Genomic DNA, 25,128 nt, shown 5'->3' on the forward strand with positions numbered 1-25,128 from the left:
TTTGCAAAGACCAAACCATTAAACTGGATGAGGTCAAAGTTTATTGATCTTAACTGCTTGCGCTTGAAATTAGGAAAGGCCATCTTTGTTATTCCTTTCATGTTCTGAAATAAGTACATCCCTTGCGATCCCTTTTTGAGCCTGAATAGTTTTTCTTTCATGAAAAAAATCTCGACTAGGATCACACCCCACACTAGGGGCCAAGAGAAAATTTTAAATGAGAAAAGAGAAAAAATCATGAGAAAGCCAAAAAGACATAAGAGCTCAAGAAATTCAAATGCTAGGGGGCATGCCCAAATCACTAGAAAAAGTGACATTCAAGATAAAGTGAGTATGCCCTAGCAAAGCAATAAAAAAGAAGAAGCAGCAAATCAAATAAGAGCAGCAAAAGAAAATGTGAATGACGTCAAGAGACAAACTGTTGATAGTGATCCTCGGTCTTTGAAACCCGGAAACACTCTTTGAGCCTTATGAATCATTTTCTTTCATAACCAAGAACCATAGCCTACGTTACATCTTTATAGAAGTCCTTTCTAATCCAGCAAGCAAGCAACCTAGAACAATAAACAATGCTCTCAAAATGCAAAGAATACTTTTTCATAAGATTCATGACATCAAGAGTAAACTACTCATTATTATTCATGCTGATAAAATGAATGTTTAAAAAGAGACAAATTTTACTCATACAAAACCTCGAGCTTTTTCTCGAGCCCTTCACTTTGAAACAAAATGTCATCTCATGACGTATTTCCACCAAAGATCTCATTGCCAAACACAAGAGAAAATAATCTCTTTTACAAGAAAGAAAATAACCAAGGAGTTGCAAGATTTCAAAAGCAAATTGTTTTAGGCTCACATTGAAACAATTTTTGTTTTCAAAATGCAAGATCAAGATTTCAAGCTTTATTCTTGACCCATATCCTTCACCAGACTGAAAAGGAGAGAAATGAGAGAAGAGCCTTTTAAAACCATTATTTGTCTAAGTAGTTGACATAGCACACTTGGGGGCAATGACCAATACAAGGGGGCAACATTTAGAAGAAAAATTCTAGAAAAAAGAGATGGTAATTTCCTTCAACTAGACAAGGGGGCATTTTGGTTTACAAAAGACAGCTTGATCCTTTCAGCAAGTGACACCGAATGTTTCTAGCAGTGAAACGAGGAGTAATGAGTGGTCCTCTCAAATTATTTGACGAGTCAGAAAATCTTTAGCAAGCAAGTGGGTCACGATGGGCAACACAAAGGTTGAGTTGTGCAAACAAATCTGGAAATAGACTTATATGGGCCAACTCGAGTGGGCTAGAAGTCAAACGACAAAGATGACCCAAATCAGAGATAGCAAGTCCTTATCAGTCAAGCAACAAAAAGACTAAGAAGAAATGGGGGCCTATATTTCAAATCAAGTAAAGATGCATGCATATCATCTAAACTTTGAGAGATTGAACTATGAGTTTGGCAAATTTCATGAGAGAAAATTCTGGCAGAATCCATCAAGTGGAAGGCCAACTTGAAATGGCCAAAGATTGAAATTGCTTTTGAAAACTTTTCATTTTTGAGAATTTTTCGACCTGGGCAGGCCGCCCATGAGAATTAGGCCACCTGAAAAATCTCTTTGTTTTTTCACCTTCTTTGAGTGCGCCTTCAAGCCTTCGATCATCATTTTTAGGGCACTTTCGAGCCCTCATCACCTTTCAAGTGCGCTTTTGAGCCCTTGACCATCCAAGGTAGTACATTTCCTAACCTTACCTCTCTTTTGAGTGCGCCTTCTAGCCCTCACCTCTTTCGAACGTGTCTTTGAGCCCTCGCTTCCTGTCGAGCACGACTTCGAGCCCCCATCTCCTTTCAAGTGCACCTTCGAGCCCTTGACCATCCAAGGTAATACGTTTCATAACCCTACCTCTCTTTTGAGTGCACTTCGGGCCCTCACCTCTTTCGAACGTGCTTTTGAGCCCTCGCTTCCTGTCGAGCGCGACTTTGAGCCCTCGCATTTTTAATACTTAAGTTTTGTTTATATTAATCTCTTGTTTATGCCTTTCATTTCCTTTTCTTTACTTAGTTAACTTCTTTCTCATTTATGTTCTTATCTTGTTTATTTATGTTTCTTTCTTTCATTATGTGTAGCTAAGTTAATTAAGTCAAGGTAAAAAGGGTACACTAATGGTGTAACAATAAGTATAATATAAACTTAACATGGACCTTAATGTTGGATACTAACATGCTTTATATTTGTTATCTTGTTCACTTTTAATACTTTGTTTGTTAAATGATTAATCTAGATTTATGTTGTATAACACTTGGTACAACAAATACTTGGCACTTTCATAGCCCATACTGTATGGTATAACTGACACCTGAGCTATGAAAGGAACTTGATTTGTTGTTAACATAAGTTATAATCATGAATGCCTGACAACATTTACAAGTTTTAGCATTATTCGAATAAGACAACTAATGTAATCATGTTGACAATTTATACTCTGATTGGAACCTTCTTTGTATGTGGTTTTCAATTGAATAATAAGAGTTTATACTATACTTGTTTGAAATACTATTAGTGGATCCTTTAACCTTGACATTTGTTGTTATCATTGTTTAATCCTTACGTTAATCTTCCATCTCAAAGTTCTCATCAACTTCTTCTTCTTCTTTGTCTTTATTATTATCATTATTAATAGAATTATTGGTATTATTACTATTACTATTACTATTACTATTACTATTACTACTATTACTACTACTAGTATTATTGTTGTTGTTGTTGTTGTTGTTGTTGTTGTTGTATTATTGTTGCTTATAATTTATACAATTAACCTCCCTGTGGTTCGATCCCGGTCTTGCCGGGTTATTTATTACTTCGACACTCCTGCACTTGGAAAAGACATCAATCTTTTGGTCGTGTCAAGTTTAAGAGTTTTATGTGTGGAAACAAACGGTAACAACTACCCACATCTAACATCGCTGCATGGTGAGAGTCAATAACAATAATAAGTTAGTATGTTAAACACGCTGAAAATCGTGGCTGCCATTATTTATAGATTGGAAAGGAAAACTTACTTGTTAGAATTCGCTTTTTGATTTCCGAATCTGTTACTTCAGTGCCACTTCAATTACAAGAACCAAGTGATATTCCACAGTATGAACGTCTTTATAAATCTTGTTAATGTAATGTAGAGTGTTCAAGATGAGAGAAGAGAGAGAGACAATGATTATTCAACCATTAATAATTTTTTATATGGGTTATGTCCCTTTATATATGATTAGAGGAGGCGGTTACTTCTTTTAATAATTCCTCTAATAACTTGTTAGAAGTTTATATTGTTATAAATCTAAACAAACTTTATATACATATCGAACGCTGAAAATTAATTATCTAGTTAATTTTCTATCTAAACTTGATTCCGTCAAGTAACAAACAGTATGTACCCAAAAGTATCGTGCAAGTGTTCATGCTACTCAGTACCAACAATCCTAACCTTCCATTTCATCAATCAGTTTTAAAAACAACACGATCTCTATAAAGTTTCATGCGAACTTCATCAAATAGTTCATGGAGATTTGTAAGAGATGCCAAATTTAAGGAAGATAGGTAGCATTAATATACAGGAGTAGTGCATTTAAATTTGATACTGTTGGGCAACAAATACCGTTAGGCACCAACTTAGCCTTCCTCTAAGACATTTATTTACATGATGCGAACTACTCAACATCTAACATTAATTTTCTATATAAATTTGATACCGTTAGGCAACAAATAGCCTGTACTCACAAATTTTAGGCAGCCTAATTCAACACCTAATTAATATTCTATTAACCTAATAGTTGATTTTATTCTAAAGCTTAAAAACTTAATATACCGGAGTACATGTTGAAAATTAATTGTGCATTTAATTTTCTAAATAAATTAGATACCGCTAGGCAACAAATAGCCTATGCCCACAAATTTATGGCAGCCTAATTCAACTTCTAACAAGCAATGTATTACGCAAGACTACAATTATACTTATCTATTACAAACATAACCAAAAAAAATAAATTGCATTTTACCTGCCGGCCCCATCTATAAATTATACTATTATCTCACAAACTTTTGGAGGGTGAACTTAGGCTTGTTGGGGAAAACAGAAGCTGAGAATGGCATCACAAGAGGCAGAGGCATTTTTCAAAAGCCAATTTGAAATATCGCAACTCTCGCTTGGTTTTGTTGATTCTATGGCTTTAAAATGTGCGGTGGAGCTTAGACTGCCAGAAATAATAAATTCTCACGGCCGTCCAATCTCTCTGTCCCAAATAGCTTCAGGTTTCAACTCTTCCTTCAACCCTTTTCTTTGCAATTAAGTTGTTAGCATTACTATGCATATTATTCTACTGTTGAAAACTACAAAGTCATTTTGGTAAATTTAAATAGTATAGGTTTTAAGAGTTCATGATAAAATATTGTAGGGATATGAATTTAATATTTTGAAGAAACTCAGAAATAGCTTAAATTAAGGGCCACTTGGGCAACAGTCTGAGGCCCCCACTTAATAGAAAATTCAAAAAATAAACAAAACATATTTGTTAATTACATCTTATGAAATGAAAATTATCAAGTACTAAATGAGAATTGTCGAAGATCCTACTTGTCAAACATACATAAAAAATAATAACAAAATATTTCTTAAATATTTTAAAAAATCAAAGTTATAGTTTTGTTCAAGATCACTATTTATTTTAAGCTCGTTCTGAAGATAATTGTAAACTATAAACCTTGATTCTAGCTAAAGATTAGTATATAATTAAAACATAGATACTACTATATAACCTATAAATGTTATTCTTTTATATATATCAATAAAACATGCCTTTACATATAATAATAAGAGATAGTCTCTGCATTAAACTACTAATTTACAGCTTTACCTAGCTACTATTCTTAATTATCCTTCTTTCTTCAAGTATTTTTTTTAAAAAAAATTATGAATGCTTAATTTTTAACATGATATCAGGGCATATATCTTGAATTTTAACATCGTAGCTGGTCAATATAGAGATTTTTTTTCTTGTATCCTTCATGATTTCAGGTATTAACTCACCTAGCCCGGACATTTCTTATCTTGCTCGTATCATGAGATATTTGGTCAGAAAAGAAATTTTTACTGCACACCCCCCATCAAATGGAGGAGAAACACTCTTCGGGCTGAATCAAAAATCAAGATTGCTAATGCATGACTCTGAACGAAGCGTCGCTTCTTTAATAATCATGCAACACAGTCCATGGTACCTAGCAGCGTGGCATTGCTTGAGCCAATGTATCAAAGAAGGTGGAACCGCTTTCTCGAAGGCTCATGGCTGTGAACTGTGGGATTTTTCGTCTAGAAATCCTGAGGTCAATAGGATTTTCAATGAGGCCATGGCATGCACATCACATATGACGATGATGGCAATTTTATCACATTACAAAGATGGTTTCAACAATATTAGATCATTGGTGGATGTTGCTGGTGGTATTGGAGGACATGTAGCAGAGATTGTCAGGGCCTACCCACACATCAAAGGAATAAACTTCGATCTGCCACATGTTGTAGCAACAGCACCAAAATATGAAGGAGTTTCCCATGTTGCAGGAAATATGTTTGAGGCTATTCCTAATGCTGATGCAATTTTTATGCAGGTCAGTGCCCTATTAGAAATTTTATTGGGGCTCATATTAATACAACGATAGATAATTCATCAAAAAAACCAACGATAGATATCCTTTCCTTGAGAATTAATTTTACATATACTTATTCCTTCTTTTTTGTATTTTTACAGCGGATATTGCATGATTGGACCGATGAATCATGCGTTGAAATTTTGAGAAATTGCAAGAAAGCAATACCTGAAAAAAATGGAAAGCTTATCATAGTTGATATAGTTCTACCAACAGATGATCATTGTGATCAATTTGATGATAAAAGAATGGTGATGGATTTAGTGATGTTTGCACTGACCACTGGCGGGAAGGAGAGAACTGAGCAACAATGGAAGAAATTATTAGAGGAAGGAGGCTTCTCTCGCTATAAAATCATCAAGATCCCAGCTTTGGAATCTATTATCGAGGCTTATCCAGATCCAGAGTGAAATATCAATTTGTTATAGTCATAATAATATCTTAAATAAGTAAACTACGCCTGCGATGCAGCAGTCAATAATAATATTAGGCATAATAATCCGACCCATGTAACGCCTTTCCTTAAACTGTATTCCTAGATTCTTAAAGCTTTATAATATATTATTGATTATGATGGTCGCTTGTGGTTGTAATCTATAGAAACTAGATGATTATATATATGTTTTATAGTAAAGGAGGTATTTTTGGATTAGTCTTTACGGAACTGAGACTCGATCCACCACTCACAGAGCTAGGTCAGCACCCTATCACCCCTGGCCTTGGATCGATTCCAAGAACCAGACTCTTTGAATCTATTAACAATCAATATGCAATATTACACGAAGAAAATGAACATTTTCGATGGTGAGAATTGAACTTCTAAGTTAATGAGTTAGAAGCACATTCTCCTATATTGCTCCACCACAATCTTTGATGGTAGAAAATAATATAATGATAACAACGGTAATGGATTTAGTGATGTTTGCACACGCCACAGGTGGGAAGGAGAGAACTGATCAAGAATGGAATAAATTATTAGAGGAAAGAGGTTTCCCTCGTGACGAGGTTTGTGGTAAAGTCATAGATCATCGTCATTACTTGCAAAAGGCTCCATTTTATCTATATTAAGGACTCTTTGATAATTAAATTAGAATTGATTCATGGAAAGATAAATTATCTCTTTGAGAAAAGGTTTTTTCTTTAAGAAATAATTGCCAGTGTTAAAGAAAAGAGAAAAAAAATTGAACCTTATGTCACACCCGGACATCATGGCAACCGATTAAAAATTAATCTCTCATTTGAAAACAAAAAGGGAACAAATATCCGACATGTTATCCTTTTAGGGGACAAGGTCTTATTCAAGAAGTCGCCACCTAATATTATGGTCACTGGAACCCTAACTGGTCAATAGAGATTCTATGGTACGAGACTAGTTATGTAAAAGGGAAGGTATTATCACCCCTTTACCGTTCTACCTGAGACAGGCTACATTGCTGGTTGTCTTAAATTGCTAAATGTTTGTTTTTGTTCTGCTCTTATATTCTTCCTATAATATTCCTAACTCTGGTGTCAATGAATATTCATTTAAGAACATTTCCAACTCTGACATTAGTAAATATAGTGTACCGAAAAAAGTGCAGTATTCCTGACTCTAGCGCTAGTGAATAAATCTGCAAAATTTGAACTAAGAGAAAGGGAAACTATTTTTTCTTTTTTATTTTCTTTTTATTTATGTAGCCCGTCTTAAAACTAAAAAAGAAAGGGTCGGGTCACTGGTCCAAACCAGTGACCCGGTGTTACTACTGTTGCATGCATGCGTGAGCAATTCACGCATGCAAGCAACAGTAACATGCTAATTAATTTTAGCGAAACAGTGAAAGAGGAAGAGAACTCACTGGCGTGGCTGTGGCTGGAGGCAAAGCTGAGGGAGACGGTCGGGCTCTGCTCGCGGTTCCAGACGTGAAGGACGGCTTCCAGACGTCGCTTTAATGGAAAACAGGAGGACCATGGTAAAGCTTTCTGGTGCTATTTGTTGTTGCTGCACTGCGACACTAGTGCTGCTACAAGTGCTGGACCGAAGAGAAAGCTGCTGCTGGACATGCGGGGTGCGCAACTGATGCCGGTGGCTGCTGCTTTAGGAGGGGAGGAAAGGACATAAGGGTTCCATCTGCTGCAGCTGCTGGCTTGTGTTAGCTCCCGGTTGCTGGAAGGAAATGAAGACTTCTACTGGTTCTGCCACTTGCTGGGGGAAAGTGCGGCTGAGGAGAACCTGTTATCGCTGGTCTAGAAGGTAACCTTCTGCTGCTCACGATGGCAGCTTGCTAAGAAGAGGATTTTTGCCGCTCACAGTGGCAGCTTGTTGAGAGGGACTGCTGGCGTTTGTTGCTATTGGCAGATATATCTATATGATCTGATATGATCCTTCTTCCCTTTTCTGTCATGATTCTTCTTCCATTTATGAGTTGATTCCAGCATTATTCTTAGGAAAAATATCAGGGATGTAGCTAGAATCATTCTTGTAATCAATGCACTTCATGTATATATATGTGATGGAATGTAATACGAAAAACATGAAATATAATACAATCTTTCTCTGTCATTCTTTTTTAGTCTTCTTTTCTTCATGTTATCAAAGCTGGTTCATACTTACCAGTCTCATATAGTAATTGTTTAGATGGCTTCCCGTGGATTGGAGAATATGGAAAGTTTTATTGCGCCTTCGTCATTCAACCAACGTCTGTATTCTGATTTAAATCTTCCTGATATGAATTCAAATCAACTTCTATGTTTTGTTCAATTGAATGAATTCAATTATCTCCCTTGATCAAGGGCTGTGTCGTTAGCGCTTGATGGAAGATCAAGAATCGAATTTATTGACAAAAGTAATGTTACTCCTGATATCAACTCTCCCCAGTACAAATCATGGTTTGCTAACGATCAAATGGTTCAGTCATGGCTACTCAACATTATGAAACCACACATCGCTGAAATCTTCAACTATTCTGAATCTGTTGCAGATTTATGGGATGCAGTCAAAGAGATGTATGGAAATCAGAATAATGTTGCCCATGTGTTCCAGCTTAAGAAGAAAGATATTTCATGCTCGCACCAGGAAGGAAAATCATTTGTCCAACACCTTGGAAATATGAAAAACATGTGGAATGAATTGGCAATCTATCGACCTCACACCATAGATGCTGCAACCTTAATGAAACAAGTTGAAGATAAAATCTTCCAACTTTTGGCTAATTTATCTCATGACTATGAAGATCTTCGTAGCTGTATATTTATGAACTCTGAATTACCATCCTTTGCAAATGTGTGCGACTATTCAACGGGAGGAAACTAGAAGAAAGGTTATGAACTTGAGTAGCAAATCGGATTTCTTTGAAGCCCAAGCTTTTGTATCCCATCAGAGACTTTATGAAAAGAAAGGGTACAAGAGTAGAAGATCTGATTTGAAATGTAACCATGGCAACAATCTTGGACACTCAGTTGAACGATGTTGAGATCTTCATCCTGAACTAAAACCAAAGTTTTCAAGAGATAGCAAGGGAGGACATAAGCCTTTTCAACCATCAAGGTATAAAGCCAACTCTGTGAACTATGTAACCAACTAGTCTGCAAATAGATTATCAACATTTACTTCTAGTCCAGTCGACCTCATCAATGAATTTGCATCCTATCTTCATGCAAAGCAGAGTGCAAAACAGAGTGGAGGAGATTTAGAGGAGAACAAAGATTCATCAGCACTGATTGGTCAGTTTGCAGGATTTCTAGCTGCAAATAAAAATGTCTCAGCTTCGGATATACCAGGTATTTTGAATGCCTTTTCTTCTGCTCTTATTGTAAGTAATGTGCATGATTTTTTTATCATATATTCAGGTGCCACTAATCACATAACCAACAAATGTAATCAATTGCTTCACTTTAACAATTTTTCTCCATCATCTCAAATATCCGTTGCCAATGGTAAATATGCACCAGTTTTTGGGGAAGGGAAGATTAAATTACTCTCTCAAATAATTGCATCTCCAGCCTTATATGTTCCCTCCTTCCCATTTAAACTACTCTCTGTTGGAAGAATTACAACATCACTAAATTGTTGTGTTGTTTTCTTTGTATCTCAGGATCTAGTCACTAGGAAGACGATTGGTGAAGGATTCTTCTTTCAAGTTCTCTATTACTTCTCTAAAGATTTTTGCATACCCAAGAGTTTTCAAGTCACTGATTGTTTAGATTCAGAGCCACAATTATGGCATCAGCGTTTGGCACATTCTTCAGAGCCTATTTTGGCAAAACTGTTTCCGAATTTGAATAGCAAATCAATAAACTGTGATGTTTGCCCTTTGTCAAAATCTACTCATTTACCATTTCCTTCTTCCACATCTTATTCAGTTAAACCGTTTGATTTAGTTCATTCCGATGTTTGGGGACCTGTCATTGATTCTTTTGATGGTTATTAATACTTTGTTACATTTGTTGATGATTTCTCTCGTTTTACTTGGCTATATTTGTTAAAATCAAAAAGTGAAGTTGTCATTGTATTTCAAGATTTTCATCATTTGGTTCATACTCAATTCTCATCCAAAATCAAAATTCTACGATCAGATAATGGCTCTGAATATATGTCTAATATCATGATACAATACTTAAGGATGCATGGCATTATTCACTAAACTAGTTATGTCCATACTCCACAACAAAATGGGATAGCAGAGCGAAAGAACTGAGACTTATTAGAGAAAACGAGATCATTGATGTTTCAGATGCATGTTGACACGACCAAAAGATTGATGTCTTCTCCCAAGTGCAGGAGTGTCGAAGTAATAAATAACCCGGCAAGACCGAGGTCGAACCACAAGGAGGTTAATTGTATAAATTATAAACAACAATAATACAACAACAACAACAACAACAACAACAACAATAGTAAGTTAAAGAGAGCTTTGAGATGTGATATTGATGTAAGGATTAAACAAGGATAAAAATAATTGTCAAGGTTAGAGGATCCACTAATGGTATTTCAAATAAGTATAGTATGAACTCTTTTTATTACTCAACTGGAAACCACACACAAAGAAGGTTCCAATCGGATTATAAATTGTTAACATGATTACATTAGTTATCTTATTCGAATAATGCTAATACTTGTAAATGTTGTCAGGCATTCATGATTATAACTTATGTTAACAACAAATCAAGTTCCTTTCATAGCTCAGGTGTCGGTTATACCATACAGTATGGGCTATGAAAGTGCCAAGTATTTGTTGTACCAAGTGTTATACAACATAAATCTAGATTAACCATTTAACAAGCAAAGTATTAAAAGTGAACAAGATAACAAATATAAAGCATGTTAGTATCCAACATTAAGGTCCATGTTAAGTTTATATTATACTTATTCTTACACCATTAGTGTACCCTTTTCACCTTGACATAATTAACTTAACTAAACATAATGAAAGAAAGAAACATAAATAAACAAGGAAAGGAAATGAAATGCATAAGCAAGAGATTAATATAAGCAAAACTTAAGCATTACAAAATATAAAGAGAGAGTAAGAGCATAATCTTAATCTGAAAACCAAGATGCTTAAATACATGGAAAATGCCTCCTTTTATAGGCTAAAATTCAGAACTATTGATTTGTTGACTAATTGATGAATGAGTGGCCATATCTTGACTTGGTGACAATTCTTATCTTCTTGTCTGCCAAAAATGTCATTGATAACGTCATAATTTGAACAGACTTCAATCATGAAAGTTCTAGGAAATTGTCTCATCTTTCCAGGGTAACAATTTGAGATCATTTGGACTTCTAGAACTCGAGATATGGACTGAACACTGAACAGTGTTTGGGCTGCAAGACAGATTCGGACTTCTTCTTTGTTGCTATAATTTGGACTTGAAAACGGCCTTGTTAAATCTTGGGCTCCACATGAAAGTTGTAGGCCTATGTCTTATCTTTTCATCCATATAAAATGGACCTAAATCCAAGATCTACAGCTCCAGATATGACCCAATTACCGAACAGTATTCCAGTTTGGACTGTACCAGCATCTCTTTTCTAAGTTTGGCCATCTCTTTGTCCTTTCAATTTCAGTACTTCAACTCATCAATCAATTCTTTCATTTATGTGATAGGCCTGCATTTAAGATGAACATTTACCATAAATTAAAGGTATCTTATATAATTAGATATGTTATTATAAAACATGCTTTAGTTAAGGAGTTATTGATACTTCAAGTGCAAAATGATGATATAAAACCTTGATAAAAATGCACTTTTAAGTACTAATCACATGTTCCCAAAATATTTTGGTCTCAAGGGGTACTCACAGCTGCCTACCATGTAAACAGATTGCCTAGTAAAAATCTAACGTTTAATTCTCCAGCTGAGTTATTGACAGGGAAGAAGCCATCTCTATCACATCATAAAGTCTTTAGTTGTTCTTGTTATGTGCACATTCCATCCTCTCAGCGTGAAAAATTGGATCACAAAGCAGTCAAATGTATGTTCTTGGGCTATTCTCCAACACAAAAGGGATATAATTGTTACAATCACACCACTCATAAGCTTGTTGTTACCAGGGATGTTCGGTTTGATGAACACACATCTTATTATTCCTCTTTTAGTGAGATCATCAATCAGGGAGAGTCTTCATCAGCCTTATTTCTATTACCAACTCCAGTAGTCAAGGCATATTGCCCAGAACAGTTTTACTGTAATGCAGGAATGGACATCCATACTGATCCTATTCCAGCCACAACAGAGGGGGCTAATCTGCAGATTGAACATCAGGAGCACCTTCGTTCCTCCTCCAGGCATAATCCTATTCGTAACCGTAGACCATCATCTAGGCTTCATGATTATGTGACGTATACAATGAAGCATCCTGTAACCAATGCTCTAGCCTATCATAGATTGTCTTTATCTTATGGAGCTTATCTCAGCACTATCACCAAAGCAACAGAACCATGCAGTTTTCATGAAGCCTGTCATCAAACTGTTTGGCAGAAGGCTATGCACAAGGAGCTTCAAGCTTTGGATGCCAATCACACTTGGAGTATTGTATCACTTCCAAAGAATAAAAGGGTTGTTGGAAGTCGTTGGGTATACAAGATCAAATTCAAGACAGATGGTTCCATTGAAAGACATAAAGCAAGATTAGTCGCTCAAAGCTTCACTCAAACATATGGCATAGACTACAAGGAAACTTTTGTACCGGTTGCAAAGATGAACACCATTCGCACTCTGCTCTAAGTTGCTATAAATCATGGTTGGTTTTTATCTCAAATGGACGTGAAGAATGCCTTTTTACATGGCAATCTCCAAGAAGAAGTGTATATGAAGTTACCACTCGGCCATCCTCAGAGTAATGATCTAAAACTGGTTTACAAATTGCATAAATCTATCTATGGCTTGAAACAATCTCCCCGTGTTTGGTATGCTAAGTTGAGCACTGTACTTACTGAACTTGGGTTCACCAAAAGCAATGCTGACCACTCACTATTTGTTTGTATCAAGCTTGATGAAAAGTTGGTGGTTTTAATTTATGTTGATGATCTTATTGTTAGCGGTAATAATCATGCAGCTATTACCACTCTTAAGGGTATTCTTCATCAGCAATTTGCTAATAAAGACCTTGGCATTCTTAAATATTTTCTTCGCATAGAGATGGCTACTTCTCACAAAGGATTTTTTTTAATCAACGCAAATATGTGCTAGACTTGTTGCTTGAAGTTGATATGCTTGACTGCAAACCTGTAAAGACACCTATGGATAGCAAACTTCAACTAACTTTGGATTGGGACTCTTTTGATCAACCTCAACTTTATCAAAAATTGGTGGGCAAGCTTATCTATCTTACCATCACATGGCCAAATCTGAGTCATTCGGTTAGTATTGTCAGTCAATTCATGCACACACCTACTGCAGCCCATATGATGATCGTCAAACAGATTCTTCGATATCTCAAGGGCACTATTGGACATGGAATTCTTATGCAAAACCATGGTCACACACAGATACTCGATTACACTGATGCAGATTGGGTAGGAAATACTCTTGATCACTAATCTACTACGGGGTATTGTATCTTTGTTGGAGGAAATCTAGTTTCATGGAAAAGTAAAAAACAATTAGTCGTTGCTCGTTCCAGTGTTGAAGCTGAATATCGCGTCATGGCTTCCACTGCATCTGAACTTATATGGCTGAAAGCATTGTTAACTGATTTAGGTGTCTTTCACCCTCAACCTACGTCCCTTTGCTGCGATAATGAAGCCGCAATGCATATTGCTTCCAATCCAGTATTTCATGAACGAACCAAACACATCGAAGTTGATTGTCATTATATTAGGGAGCAAGTTCAGTCACAGATGATTGTTACTCAATATACTAGGAGCCAGGATCAACTTGCAGACTTATTCACTAAAGCCTTGCCATCTGCCCAATTTCAATTGATGCTTTCCAAGCTAGGATCAATCAATCTTCTTGATCCAGCTTGAGGGGGAGTATTGGCAGATATATCTATATGATTTGATATGATCCTTCTTCCCTTTTCTGTCATGATTCTTCTTCCATTTATGAGTTGATTCCAGCATTATTCTTAGGAGAAATATCAGGGATGTAGCTAAAATCATTCTTGTAATCAATGCACTTCGTGTATATATATGTGATGGAATGTAATACAAAAAACATGAAATATAATACAATCTTTCTCTGTCATTCTTTCTGAGTCTTCTTTTCTTCAGTTGTTGATGGTGTTTGAACATCAAGTTGCTGAAACCAGTGCCGCGGCTATATTAGAGGAGAGGGAATCATGGCAGCAATCTGGAGTAGGAGAGTCGGTGTTTCGGTGTGGAGCGACTGTTGTCTGGGCGACTCTGCTGCCATGGCTGCTGCTAAAAAGGGTTGTCCATGGTGCAACTTTCCTGGCCTCGTGGTTTAGTGATATCCTGCTTTGATGAGGATCATGCATGATAAGTGAATAGCATGCAGTAGAGTTCAATCGAAGGAGGGGTCACCGGGACAAAAAGATGAAGCTGATTTCTCTTTTCTCGGTGTTGGCGGCAGAGATCTAGACCATTCTATTGAAAAAAAATATATAATCATTTTCATTGTCAAGTAATATTGTAGAAATAAAGTTTACATGCAAATATACGTCATAATTATATTTTTAACCAACTATTAAATATTTATTTCATCAATAATTTATTATTTAAGATCATCATATTAAACAAAGAAATACTGACAAACTAAAAACACTTTAAAGACAAATTAATCATTATTAGCAAACAGAGGCCAAGATTTAATAAACATGCAATTTTTCTACAAATCAAGTTATCTTTCAAAATTAATAAAAAATTTTAAGCTACATTGACAAACCCGAAGAACTAATATGCATAATCCAAAAACTTGGCAACTTTAAATGCAAATAAGTAATGTGATGATGATGGGTTCAACAATCTAAAATTAAAAAAATAAAAATGAGTAAGAATAATAGTGTTAAGAAATTAAAAAAATAAATTAGCATATAATGAGCAAGAATAGCATTGAATAATGTTTTCAATCATTTAATTTATGATTTATCGGGACTTTATAATCATGTTCCACGGTCATTCATCATCGTATTTATAATATACCGGGATTTCACACATGTATTGCTCAATTCTGGAATATAAAAGTTATCCACATTTCACAGTATATGATAGAGAAATCTCCAATTTAACAACGCATCAAAAAGTTATCCACATTTCATAGTATTCATAAACCTAAAACTGTCGAAACTGCTTTGTTTAGCAAAGCTTCTGGTTTCTAAAATGCATAATCCAAAAATTACAAGGAAGCCATTCTTAACCAGGGAATCCCAACACTGCCATATCCTTGCCCACCAAAAAATAAAATCAAAAAATAATCATTTAACAGGCTGATAAAATTTACATAAAAATCGACAGAGATCTTTTTTTAACAAAAAAAACTGGATCAACAATTACACTCTATTTCAGTTAATAAATTTACAGATAAAGATAGAAAATGCTATACTGATCCCAATTCAACAACCATGCTAAACTGTCACGATAAGTAAAAAAAGAGTAACTGATGCACGTTGCAAGATTTGGATCGAGTAAAACCTACAGGTCATATTTTCTTTCACTTCTTAAATTGCCTTCATAATTGGTAAAATGGCTCAGATAATGCACCACGAAGAAACAAAATATTAAAATGCATCGTTCTTGTCTCCATTTGTTTCAAATAATGAAAATCAACATAACTACATACCAGTTAAAAAAAAACCTTCAAAAATTAATTAAATCGGAAAAAAAATCAAATTAAGTGATTATAAAATCCAAAAAATTCTTATCCAGTTCAATTTCAATTTCAAAAATTTGAAATTGATTCAGCCAAAATTAAATATAATATAAAAAATTTAAAATATTAATATTTTTATTAACCCAAAATCAAACACATATTCCCACAATCTGCCCTAGGAAAACTTTGTCCTTATCTCTCGTTGATTTCTATTATAATCCCAAATCAAAGCCAAAAACATCCCCAATCTCTCTCTGTCTCATCTATCTCTCAACTACTTATATAGAAGAAGTTTGGCATGCAAAAGTAAACTTTCCAAACTTTGTATGGAAGCTTTGCTGGGAAGCCAGCTGTCATAGTTTTTATCATGATTTAAGTCTGTCTTATATGAATAGAAAGCTAAGACATAGACCTAAAACTTTCATGAGGATTCCAAGATTCAAAAAGTTCATTTTCAAGTCCAAATTGTAGCAACAGCTGAGAAGTCCAAATCTATTCTGCAGCTCAGACACTGTTTAGTGTTCAACCCATATCTCGAGTTCTGGAAGTCCAAATGACCTCAACTCTTTTTACTAAAAAGCTAAGACAATTTCTTAGAACTTTCACGATTTAAGTCTGTTCAAATTATGATGTTATCAATGACTTTTTGGCAGACAAGAAGATAAGGATTGTTACTAAGTCAAAATATGGCCACCCACTTAGCAATTAGTCAACAAATTAATAGTTCTGAATTTTGGCCTATAAAAGGAGGCATTTGCCATGTATTTAGGCATCTTGGTGTTCAGATCAAGATCATGCTCTTACTCTCTCTTTATATTTTGTAATGCTTAAGTTTTGCTTATATTAATCTCTTGCTTATGCTTTTCATTTCCTTTCCTTGTTTATTTTTCTCTCTTTCATTATGTTTAACTAAGTTTATCATGTCAAGGTGAAAAGGTTACACTAAGGGTGTAAGAATAAGTATAATATAAACTCAACATGCACCTTAATGTTTGATGCTAGCATGTTTTATATTTGTTATCTTGTTCACATTTAATACTTTGCTTGTTAAATGGTTAATCTAGATTTATGTTGTGTAACCCTTCGTACAACAAATACTTGGCACTTTCATAGGCCAACCGTAAGGTATAACCAACATCTGTGATATGAAAGGAACTTGATATGTTGTTAACATAAGTTATAATCATGAATGCCTGACAACATTTACAAGTATTAGCATTATTCGAATAAGATAACTAATGTAATCATGTTAACAATTTATAATACGATTGGAACCTTCTTTGTGTGTGGTTTCCAGTTGAGTAATAAAAGGAGTTTATACTATACTTGTTTGAAATACCATTAGTGGATCCTCTAACCTTGACTATTATTTTATCTTTGTTTAATCCTTACATCAATATCACATCTCAAAGCTCTCTTGAACTTGTTGTTGTTATTGTTCTTATTATTATTTATAATTTATATAGTTAACCTCCATGTGGTTCGACCCCGGTCTTACCGGGTTATTTATTACTTCGACACTCCTGCACTTGGGAGAAGACATCAATCTTTTAGTCGTGTTAGCTACACCATCAATGGTGAGGGAGAAGTCGGCGGCAGCAGTAGTAGAGTCCATTTAGGAGAGGGAGAGAGAAGGTCGGCTGCAAGGTGGAGAGGAAGAGAAAAGTTCTGATGGCAAAAGGCTTTGATACCAAGTTGAGAATAATTAGGAGGCTTGACCTTTGGTTTAGCCAATCCTTTTCTATTTATATGTGTAGGGCAATATACAATAGTCAAGGTAGAGAATACAACACTAGAGTAGTGCCTATAATATTTTCTATATAGTATACATTCTATAATAGGCCCCAAGGTTTGAGGGGATGCCATATTGGCATTGTTTTCTAGTGGAGAGAAGAGAAGATCCTCTTGTAGGGATCCATTTGCTTCCCCTACTAGAGGTGCTCTCCTACTAGAGGTGCTCAAAAGGGGAGGTCTCGTAAAAGTCCCTCCCTTGTCCTTACCAAAGACCCATAGGAGAGAGAAAGGGGGAGAGAGAGAGAGAGAGAGGTTGCCTCATACCCCTAAGAATGATGTCCCTAGCAACATTTTCGCCGCAGACTTGGAATTCATGACTCGCCAACAACCTGATGAGTACGTTGCCCAGATGCCTCTTCCTAATGAGCATATCAACAAAATGACCCTAGGAACCTCTAGAGTCTCTTCAAGATCACTACCCCCATTACATGTACATGATAGGGTATTATTTCCCTCTCTAGAGATTTGTGAGGAATGTGTTTAGATACAATTAGCAAAGCTTGAGCCAACTATATCTCAATAGGTGGTCACTCGTGTCTTTTTTAAAAAACCTTTTGTAGAATAGCTGGGCTTGAGCCCACTGTAAAAGCCTTTTGAAGGAAAAAGATGATGTGAAGGCTAAACTACGGAGTATCAAGGTGGTATTCTAAATTGAAGGTAAAAGAAGATATATATATATATATATATATATATATATATATATATATATATATATATGGATATTTTTGGATCAGCATAATTAAAAAGTGAAAGGTGATGGGAGGATACTTTTCCCTTTTTTTCTTTGGGAAATATATGAGAAAATAAATTATTACTTGAACTTCGAAAATGTGACACTCGAACTCAAAATTAAATACTATTTCTTACAAAGTTATATATTAACTAGATTTTTGTATTGAACACTAGATTTGACAAAGCTATAAAATTATTGATAGAGTTCCCATTTGGTCCAATGGCTTTCTTTGCGAGTTGTTTAAGTGCTCTTATATTCTCCCTCATTTTCTGCCCCCCGTCTTTTGAAAGAATTTTATTCAAACTATTTAACACCCCATGCTTTGTAAAGACTCCATCCTCAACTTTGAGACCAATCTCCCACACATCCTCTATCATGCGTCCATTGAGCCTTTGATCGCCAAAAAAGGGCCTACAAATCATAGGCACTCCTCCGGCAATACTCTCTAGCAATGAATTCCATCCACAATGAGTTACAAACACCCCAACTGCTCTATGTGCCAAAACTTCCAATTGAGGACTCCATGGTACCACAAGTCCCTGTGAGGTGGTTCTGTCCAAGAATCCATGGGGCAAATGTACCTTTGAGTTGTCCTTAAGTGACCAAATAAACGGCGTCTCACTTGTTTCAAGGGCCTCAGCTAGTGCCACAAGTTCATGTGGTGGTGGTGTTGTGACGGAGCCAAAGCTAACATATGCTACCGAAGCAAGTTTTTGCTTGTCAAGCCATGTCATGCAACCATATGTGTCTTCCATGGGTGGTGGTGATAAAATCAAATGGGAGGGTCCAATGTTGAGAAATTTTTTGAATCTAGACTTCAAGTCCTTTGTTGTGCCAGGATCTAGCTCTTCAAAGGAGTTAATGAAGACTGCAGCTGCTTGCGGTAACGCTTTTCCCATTTTATGTAGCATGTTTGAAAAGAATGATTCTGTGTTTCCAAAGAGTACACCTTCTGGCAAATCACAGATTCGAATCTTGGACATTCCTTGAATTAAACTTATCGTTTCATCTTCGCGCCCTACCATACCTATATTTACACAAAGACATTGTTAATCTCTCCCAAGAAATTGAGATTACTATTAATTATCCATTTGCTTTTGTACTTATTTCCAATTTTCTTAATTTGGCTACAATTAAGGTGACAAATTATCACTATTTTAAATCTAGAGATCCGGGTGATTTGGGATATAGACCATGCCAAGTTTCGATAAAAAATAAAGAGAGAATTGTCCCGATAAAAATATGGGGTTATTGATATATGAACAAGCAGGCGATTTATTTTGATATTTCTAATATTATATTAAAAAAATTAATTAAAAAAAATAAGGTGAGATCATGAAATATAACCTTATATTAATCTAACAAATTTTGGCAAGAAAATTAATTAAATTATAATTACTATGTGACTGTGTACCTCCATCTCCAAAAGTCTCCCTGATGAGATCAGTGTAAACATGAGCAGAAAGTGAGTTAGGTCCTGCAGTCCAAAACGGCAGCCAACCCACCCCAATCTCCTCCGCCATCTCACAAGCGAACCAAAAGAAGGCATCACTCACCAGACAACTCACCTTTCTCCCCGTCTCCGACACGGCTACCTCCATGGCCTTCTTGAGGCTCTCACGAGCTGACTTCATGAACAGCTCAATGTGCTCTTGGGGATTCCCAGAAAACAAGTAGCCCTCGGGGGCACTATCCCACACTTCGTATGCTTTGATGTTGGGCTGCATAATATTCATCTTTTTCTTGTAAATGGAGAAGATGGAACTGTTGGATTGTTGGGTGCTGAAGAAGGAGAAGTGTGTGTTTGGAGAGGCAGTGGCTAGGCGGTGGATGATGGCGAGTAATGGAGCGGCATGGGTTCCGAAAGGGAAGGCGAAGACTGCTACATGATCGGACATGGTCAGGCGTAATTGAGAGACACAGAGAGAGATGGCGTTTAGTAGTTCACTCCTGTGGTTGGTTAGGTGGTTGGAGGTATAAATGTGCGTACAATGGACAGCAGATATAAAGAAGGGAGGAGGTTGTCTGAAAGGTAATTAACATTTATTTGTACAGAAAGGCAGCAGCAGGAGAGGCTTTTGCATCCACCCATGTTTCTGATGATGTCGTCATCCCCATTGCAGATTGGTAGGTGCTTGGTTGTTAGAAACGGCAGCTAACGTGGAAGCATGTATGTTCACTATATTTTGTTTTAATTATAAACTTAAATGTAATTTATTTATTATTTTTTAAATAATTTTTTAATCTGTAATGGCAAAATCTACCACAATAACAATCAAAATCTACCTGTAATTGCTATTTAAATAGTGGCAAGTAGTAAAAGCTTGGTATTAAAATATTTCTTTTCTTTATAGTTTTAGGTTCGAGTTATGGGATTGTTCATATGATAATCACTGAAAGTTTACCTGGTTATTAACTTTAAAACTCGTGAGATTAATCAAGAAACACGCAAACTACCCGCACACCCAAGTTAAACTTTAATAAAAAAAAAAAATCTACCTATACTTACGTGTACAAAATGCAGCAGCAGGAGAGACTGTTTTGCATCCGCTCGTTTTTAAGATGAGGTTGTCATCCCCATTGTTGAGTGGTACTTGGTCGTTTGTTAAAATGGAAGGTAATGCGAAAGCACGTGTCAACCCCCTAAAAAAGGGCTGCTAAGGTTCCCATATGTCTCTTTTTTGACTTTATTGCAAGAAGAAATCGTGTCCTTGGTAACTGAAGAATTAAGTAAATACTAAAAGACAAAAAAAAAAAAAAACCGATATTCTTATGTCTAAGAACGGAGAACAGCATAGGATATTGATAGCAGGCCAAGAAGGATTTATATAATTTTTAATTTAATTTGTTTCTATTTAATTAATAGCGTTTATAGAATGAAAATTGGAATAAAATTAAACCTTTCCTTGTGGGAAAGAATTAAGATTAAATTAAGTTTAATTTCTGTCACCAATTATAGCATCTTAGCAAGTAGTTGAGAAGCGATCATGAACTCTTGGTGTGAGGCCACAGTTGGTAAGGAGTAAAGAGTACGTGGCCAAATTTCATATTCTTCATTTATTACTCATATTTAAGAACTAAATCTAAGTGAAAAGGGATGCAACTTAATTTAGTAAAAAAACTACAAATATTAATTCAGTTTAATTATAGATTAAGTGTATTTGGTAATTTTCTTGATTCTATGAAAGCAATAAATTAAAGTCAACTTTCAGAGAGAATCTTAAAGATATTTGTGTTGATACACATAGGTTTAATCATCAGATTTATGACTCATTAATGTAATTATACACTGTATTAAAAGGAAACTTACAGTACAAATGACAAATCCATATTGTTTTTCTAATTTCTTCACTCTGATAGTCTCTGTAGTGATGGTAATTAAATATGTGATTTTTTTATATAAAAAAATCTTTTCTTTACTCTTAATCTATTTATCACTATTTTTTTTGTTTGTATCTGTATTCATTAATTGTTTTGTAATTTTATTTTATTTTTGCAATTGCTTTTTTTCTTCTTCTTTTTTGGAAACATTTTAAAAAAAAAATTCTTTGCACTTGTTCTATTTATCACCATCTTTTTTTCTTATCTTTCATTCACTTATTGTTTTGAGGGGAAAAAACCCGAGGATGAAACTTGAAAAAAAATACATTTGAAAAATAATATCAAACAAAATAAATAGCAATTAAAATATTAAGAATCAAATTTGAAAAATCAAAAAATTATAGGAGGTAAAATTAAAAAACATTTGTAATTTGATAGATTATTAATATATTTAAAAATGAAGAATGAAATAAAAAAATATTTATAATTTGAAAGATTATTTATAGATTAAAAATTTTAGGGGAGTGAAATTCAAAAACATTTATAATTTTATAACTTATTCAACAAAAAAAAAACAGTGATCAAAAGCATAGTGACCAAATGTGAATGAAAAAACAATTGCAAGGGCTATTTTAAAATTTCACAAGAGATGGAGCAAAATTCAAGAAAGAGAAGAAGAAGAAAACGGCATGTCCAAACCAGCGGCACGTTAGGTGCATACAGTGGCGGAGGGAGGGGGGGCTGGCAGGGGCCCCGGCCCCTGCAAGAAAATGCCCCCTCCCTTATAAATATTTAATAAAAGTAATAAAATTTTTTCTTCCCCCCTAATTTAGAATTTGGCCCTCCCTAATTTTTTTCTCTTGCTCCGCCCCTGGGTGCATACACTGCACCATCATGTTCAGGACGCTACAGTCTACCGAACACCGCCACAGAAGGTGGTGTTTAGTGGTCGGACAGCTCCACACGTGCCGCTTGAATGATGCAGGGGCTATCAACATGTGCCATCAAGTTTTTAAAAATAATATTTAATATATGATTATTATAATAATATCACCGAGCAATCTCTAAATCTATAACAAAACCAACGTCAGATGATCAAAAAACTCTTACGAGAGATTGTATTGTTTTTGTTTTCAAGGATATCAAAATAATTGAACTATTTCAAAAAATTAAAAGGATAAAAACTCTATTGAGTCAAAAGCATTAGAATTATTTATTTGAAGGCTAATTTTATAATTGTATGTGCATTAAAATAGAAAATATCAAATATAACCTCATACAATATATTAAAGACATTTGTGTTAGGATAAAAAGATAGTATAACCTCCAAAGTTGCTTTTTTTTTCCAATGAAAAATTAATAATTATACTATTACAATAAATAGAAAAATGTGCCTCATTAGTTTTTTTCTAATTGGTCAAGGAGCTTACTTGATTTAAGATTCAATTCATTGAACAGTAAGGTAAAGTTGCAAGTCACAAGGTCCTCGAGTGTAACATTAACGATAAGAGTAACGTTTCAAATTAAAAAAAAAAAAATTGAAAATGGCCCGTGTGGGTTTTGAACCTTGCAACATATATATTATGTGTGTTGGGCCTAAACACTAAACCACCAGGGCAAGGTAATGGGCCGTATTGAAAACAAATGTGGGAAATGGCTCCAACCTTGACCAGCTTGTTATGCATCCAATTAGACCAAGTTTTATAGGAACAAAAATAAGAAAACACTATTTCCGACCTGCCGGATTCGAACCAGCGACCTAAGGATGGCTATTAGGATTTCACCCACTACAGTCCTCCGCTCTACCAACTGAGCTAAGGTCGGTTTCTATTTACTAAGCAAGGCTAGACTGATTTAATAATTAATAGTTACGAGAATGCTAGTCACATCTTGAGTTTCAACTTGCATATATTCATCCAATCTAAGTCTTTGTTTTTATTTATTTATTTATTCACTTTTGTATTGGTGGATGGTGGGATTTCACCAGGTTCATAGATAAATAATGTATTTACACTAACTCTTGTCAAATGAATTCCATAATTTTAAAATATATTCAAAACAAAAGAATTCAAATCAATTCTAGTATGGAATTGACTCCAAACAAGTTGTCAGAATAAAATTTAAAAATACATATTAATCATTAGATTTATAAAATTCAATATTGGATCTCACATTAAAATTATGATTGGATGGCTCGCAATCTTTTTGAGATATTTCCTTGTTTTTATAGAAAAATACACAATTTTTTTCAAAAAAATACTAATAAAAATTAGAAACTATTTTCATTTTAAAAAAAAAAAAAAAACTATAGCTAAAGGCAAAGTAGAAGTGTCATTTTCATCTATGGAAATCATTATTCTCAGATTCTAAATAACATTTTATTATTATTATTATTATTATTTTGGGTTGTAGCCGATGAAATAATCATGGGCGACAAGTACCCGTTCTTCTATCTCTCTTTTTTTCCTTCTTTATTTTCTTTTGTTTTTCTAATAATTTCACTTATAGTTATGATATTTTATATTTCCAATATTTCAAATAATTATGGATTTAGTTCTATATGATCTAAAATTTGTGGTTTTACTTCTTGTCCTCCCTATATGAACTCCATAACTTTAAAATATATTTCGAAGTATTTTTTTATATGAAAATAAAAAAACATATATATATATATATATATATATATTTATATATATGTAGTAATAAATTAATTGTAGTAATAAAAATAATCTTCTTAGATAATAAAAAATACAAATGTTGAATTTAATTTAACTTATCGCATTACTAATATAGCAATTTATATAAGAACTAAAATTGACAAATATGTTATATTCTAGCTTATTGTAGTTTATTGCATCTTTGTTTGCTGGGGGTGATTTAGTCAAGATTTTTAAGTTGACTTTGCGTGTAAGAAACTATTGTAGTTATGTAAGAGAATCACAATTTTATCATGGATGAAGAAAATGTTGTTCCCTTGGCCATTGGCAACCCCCTCTCTCTCTCTCCTCTCTCTTTCTCTCCTATCACTGCCCTTGCGGCTGCTGCACATGACACAGCCTGGGTTCTCTCCTCTCTCTTTCTCTCCTATCACTGCCCTTGCGGCTGCTGCACATGACACAGCCTGGGTTCTCTCCTCTCTCTTTCTCTCCTCTCTTTCTCCTCTAAAATAGTGTTCTTGCCTTGGCTTTACTTGGCTCTGTATTCCCCAGCTCTCAAACTCCCTGTTTATACGCAAGACTAGCCATTTAATCCGTCCGCGCTTTGTCGTGTGTCTTAATTTTTTATATAAAAAAAATAGATTTGCATGCTTTATTTTACATAAAAAAATTCTTTCTAT

The 25,128-nt window shown here is 34.8% G+C and overlaps 2 protein-coding genes and 1 non-coding gene across 3 annotated transcripts; 1 reads left to right on the top strand and 2 right to left on the bottom strand.

The window, feature by feature from the left end:
• The first annotated feature begins 4,125 nt into the window (after positions 1 to 4,125).
• On the top strand, positions 4,126 to 6,268 carry LOC133669078 (xanthohumol 4-O-methyltransferase-like). The gene is made up of 3 exons (XM_062089088.1): positions 4,126 to 4,297; positions 5,061 to 5,650; positions 5,791 to 6,268. Exons 1-3 carry the CDS (start codon positions 4,132 to 4,134, stop codon positions 6,097 to 6,099), a joined length of 1,065 nt encoding a protein of 354 aa, XP_061945072.1. The 5' UTR covers positions 4,126 to 4,131; the 3' UTR covers positions 6,100 to 6,268.
• A 12,265-nt stretch (positions 6,269 to 18,533) lies between these two features.
• LOC133669340 (anthocyanidin 3-O-glucosyltransferase 7-like) lies at positions 18,534 to 20,543 on the bottom strand. The gene is made up of 2 exons (XM_062089434.1): positions 19,885 to 20,543; positions 18,534 to 19,497 (listed from the first exon to the last, which is right to left on the bottom strand). The coding sequence occupies exons 1-2, from the start codon at positions 20,366 to 20,368 to the stop codon at positions 18,620 to 18,622; spliced, it is 1,362 nt and encodes a 453-aa protein (XP_061945418.1). The 5' UTR covers positions 20,369 to 20,543; the 3' UTR covers positions 18,534 to 18,619.
• Positions 20,544 to 23,522: 2,979 nt separating this feature from the next.
• Positions 23,523 to 23,615, bottom strand: TRNAY-GUA (transfer RNA tyrosine (anticodon GUA)). The gene is made up of 2 exons: positions 23,579 to 23,615; positions 23,523 to 23,558 (listed from the first exon to the last, which is right to left on the bottom strand). It is a non-coding gene; the product is annotated as a tRNA-Tyr (tRNA).
• Positions 23,616 to 25,128: the final 1,513 nt, after the last annotated feature.

This window comes from Populus nigra, chromosome 12 (assembly GCF_951802175.1).
Source record: "Populus nigra chromosome 12, ddPopNigr1.1, whole genome shotgun sequence".
NCBI classification, from domain to species: Eukaryota; Viridiplantae; Streptophyta; class Magnoliopsida; order Malpighiales; family Salicaceae; genus Populus; species Populus nigra.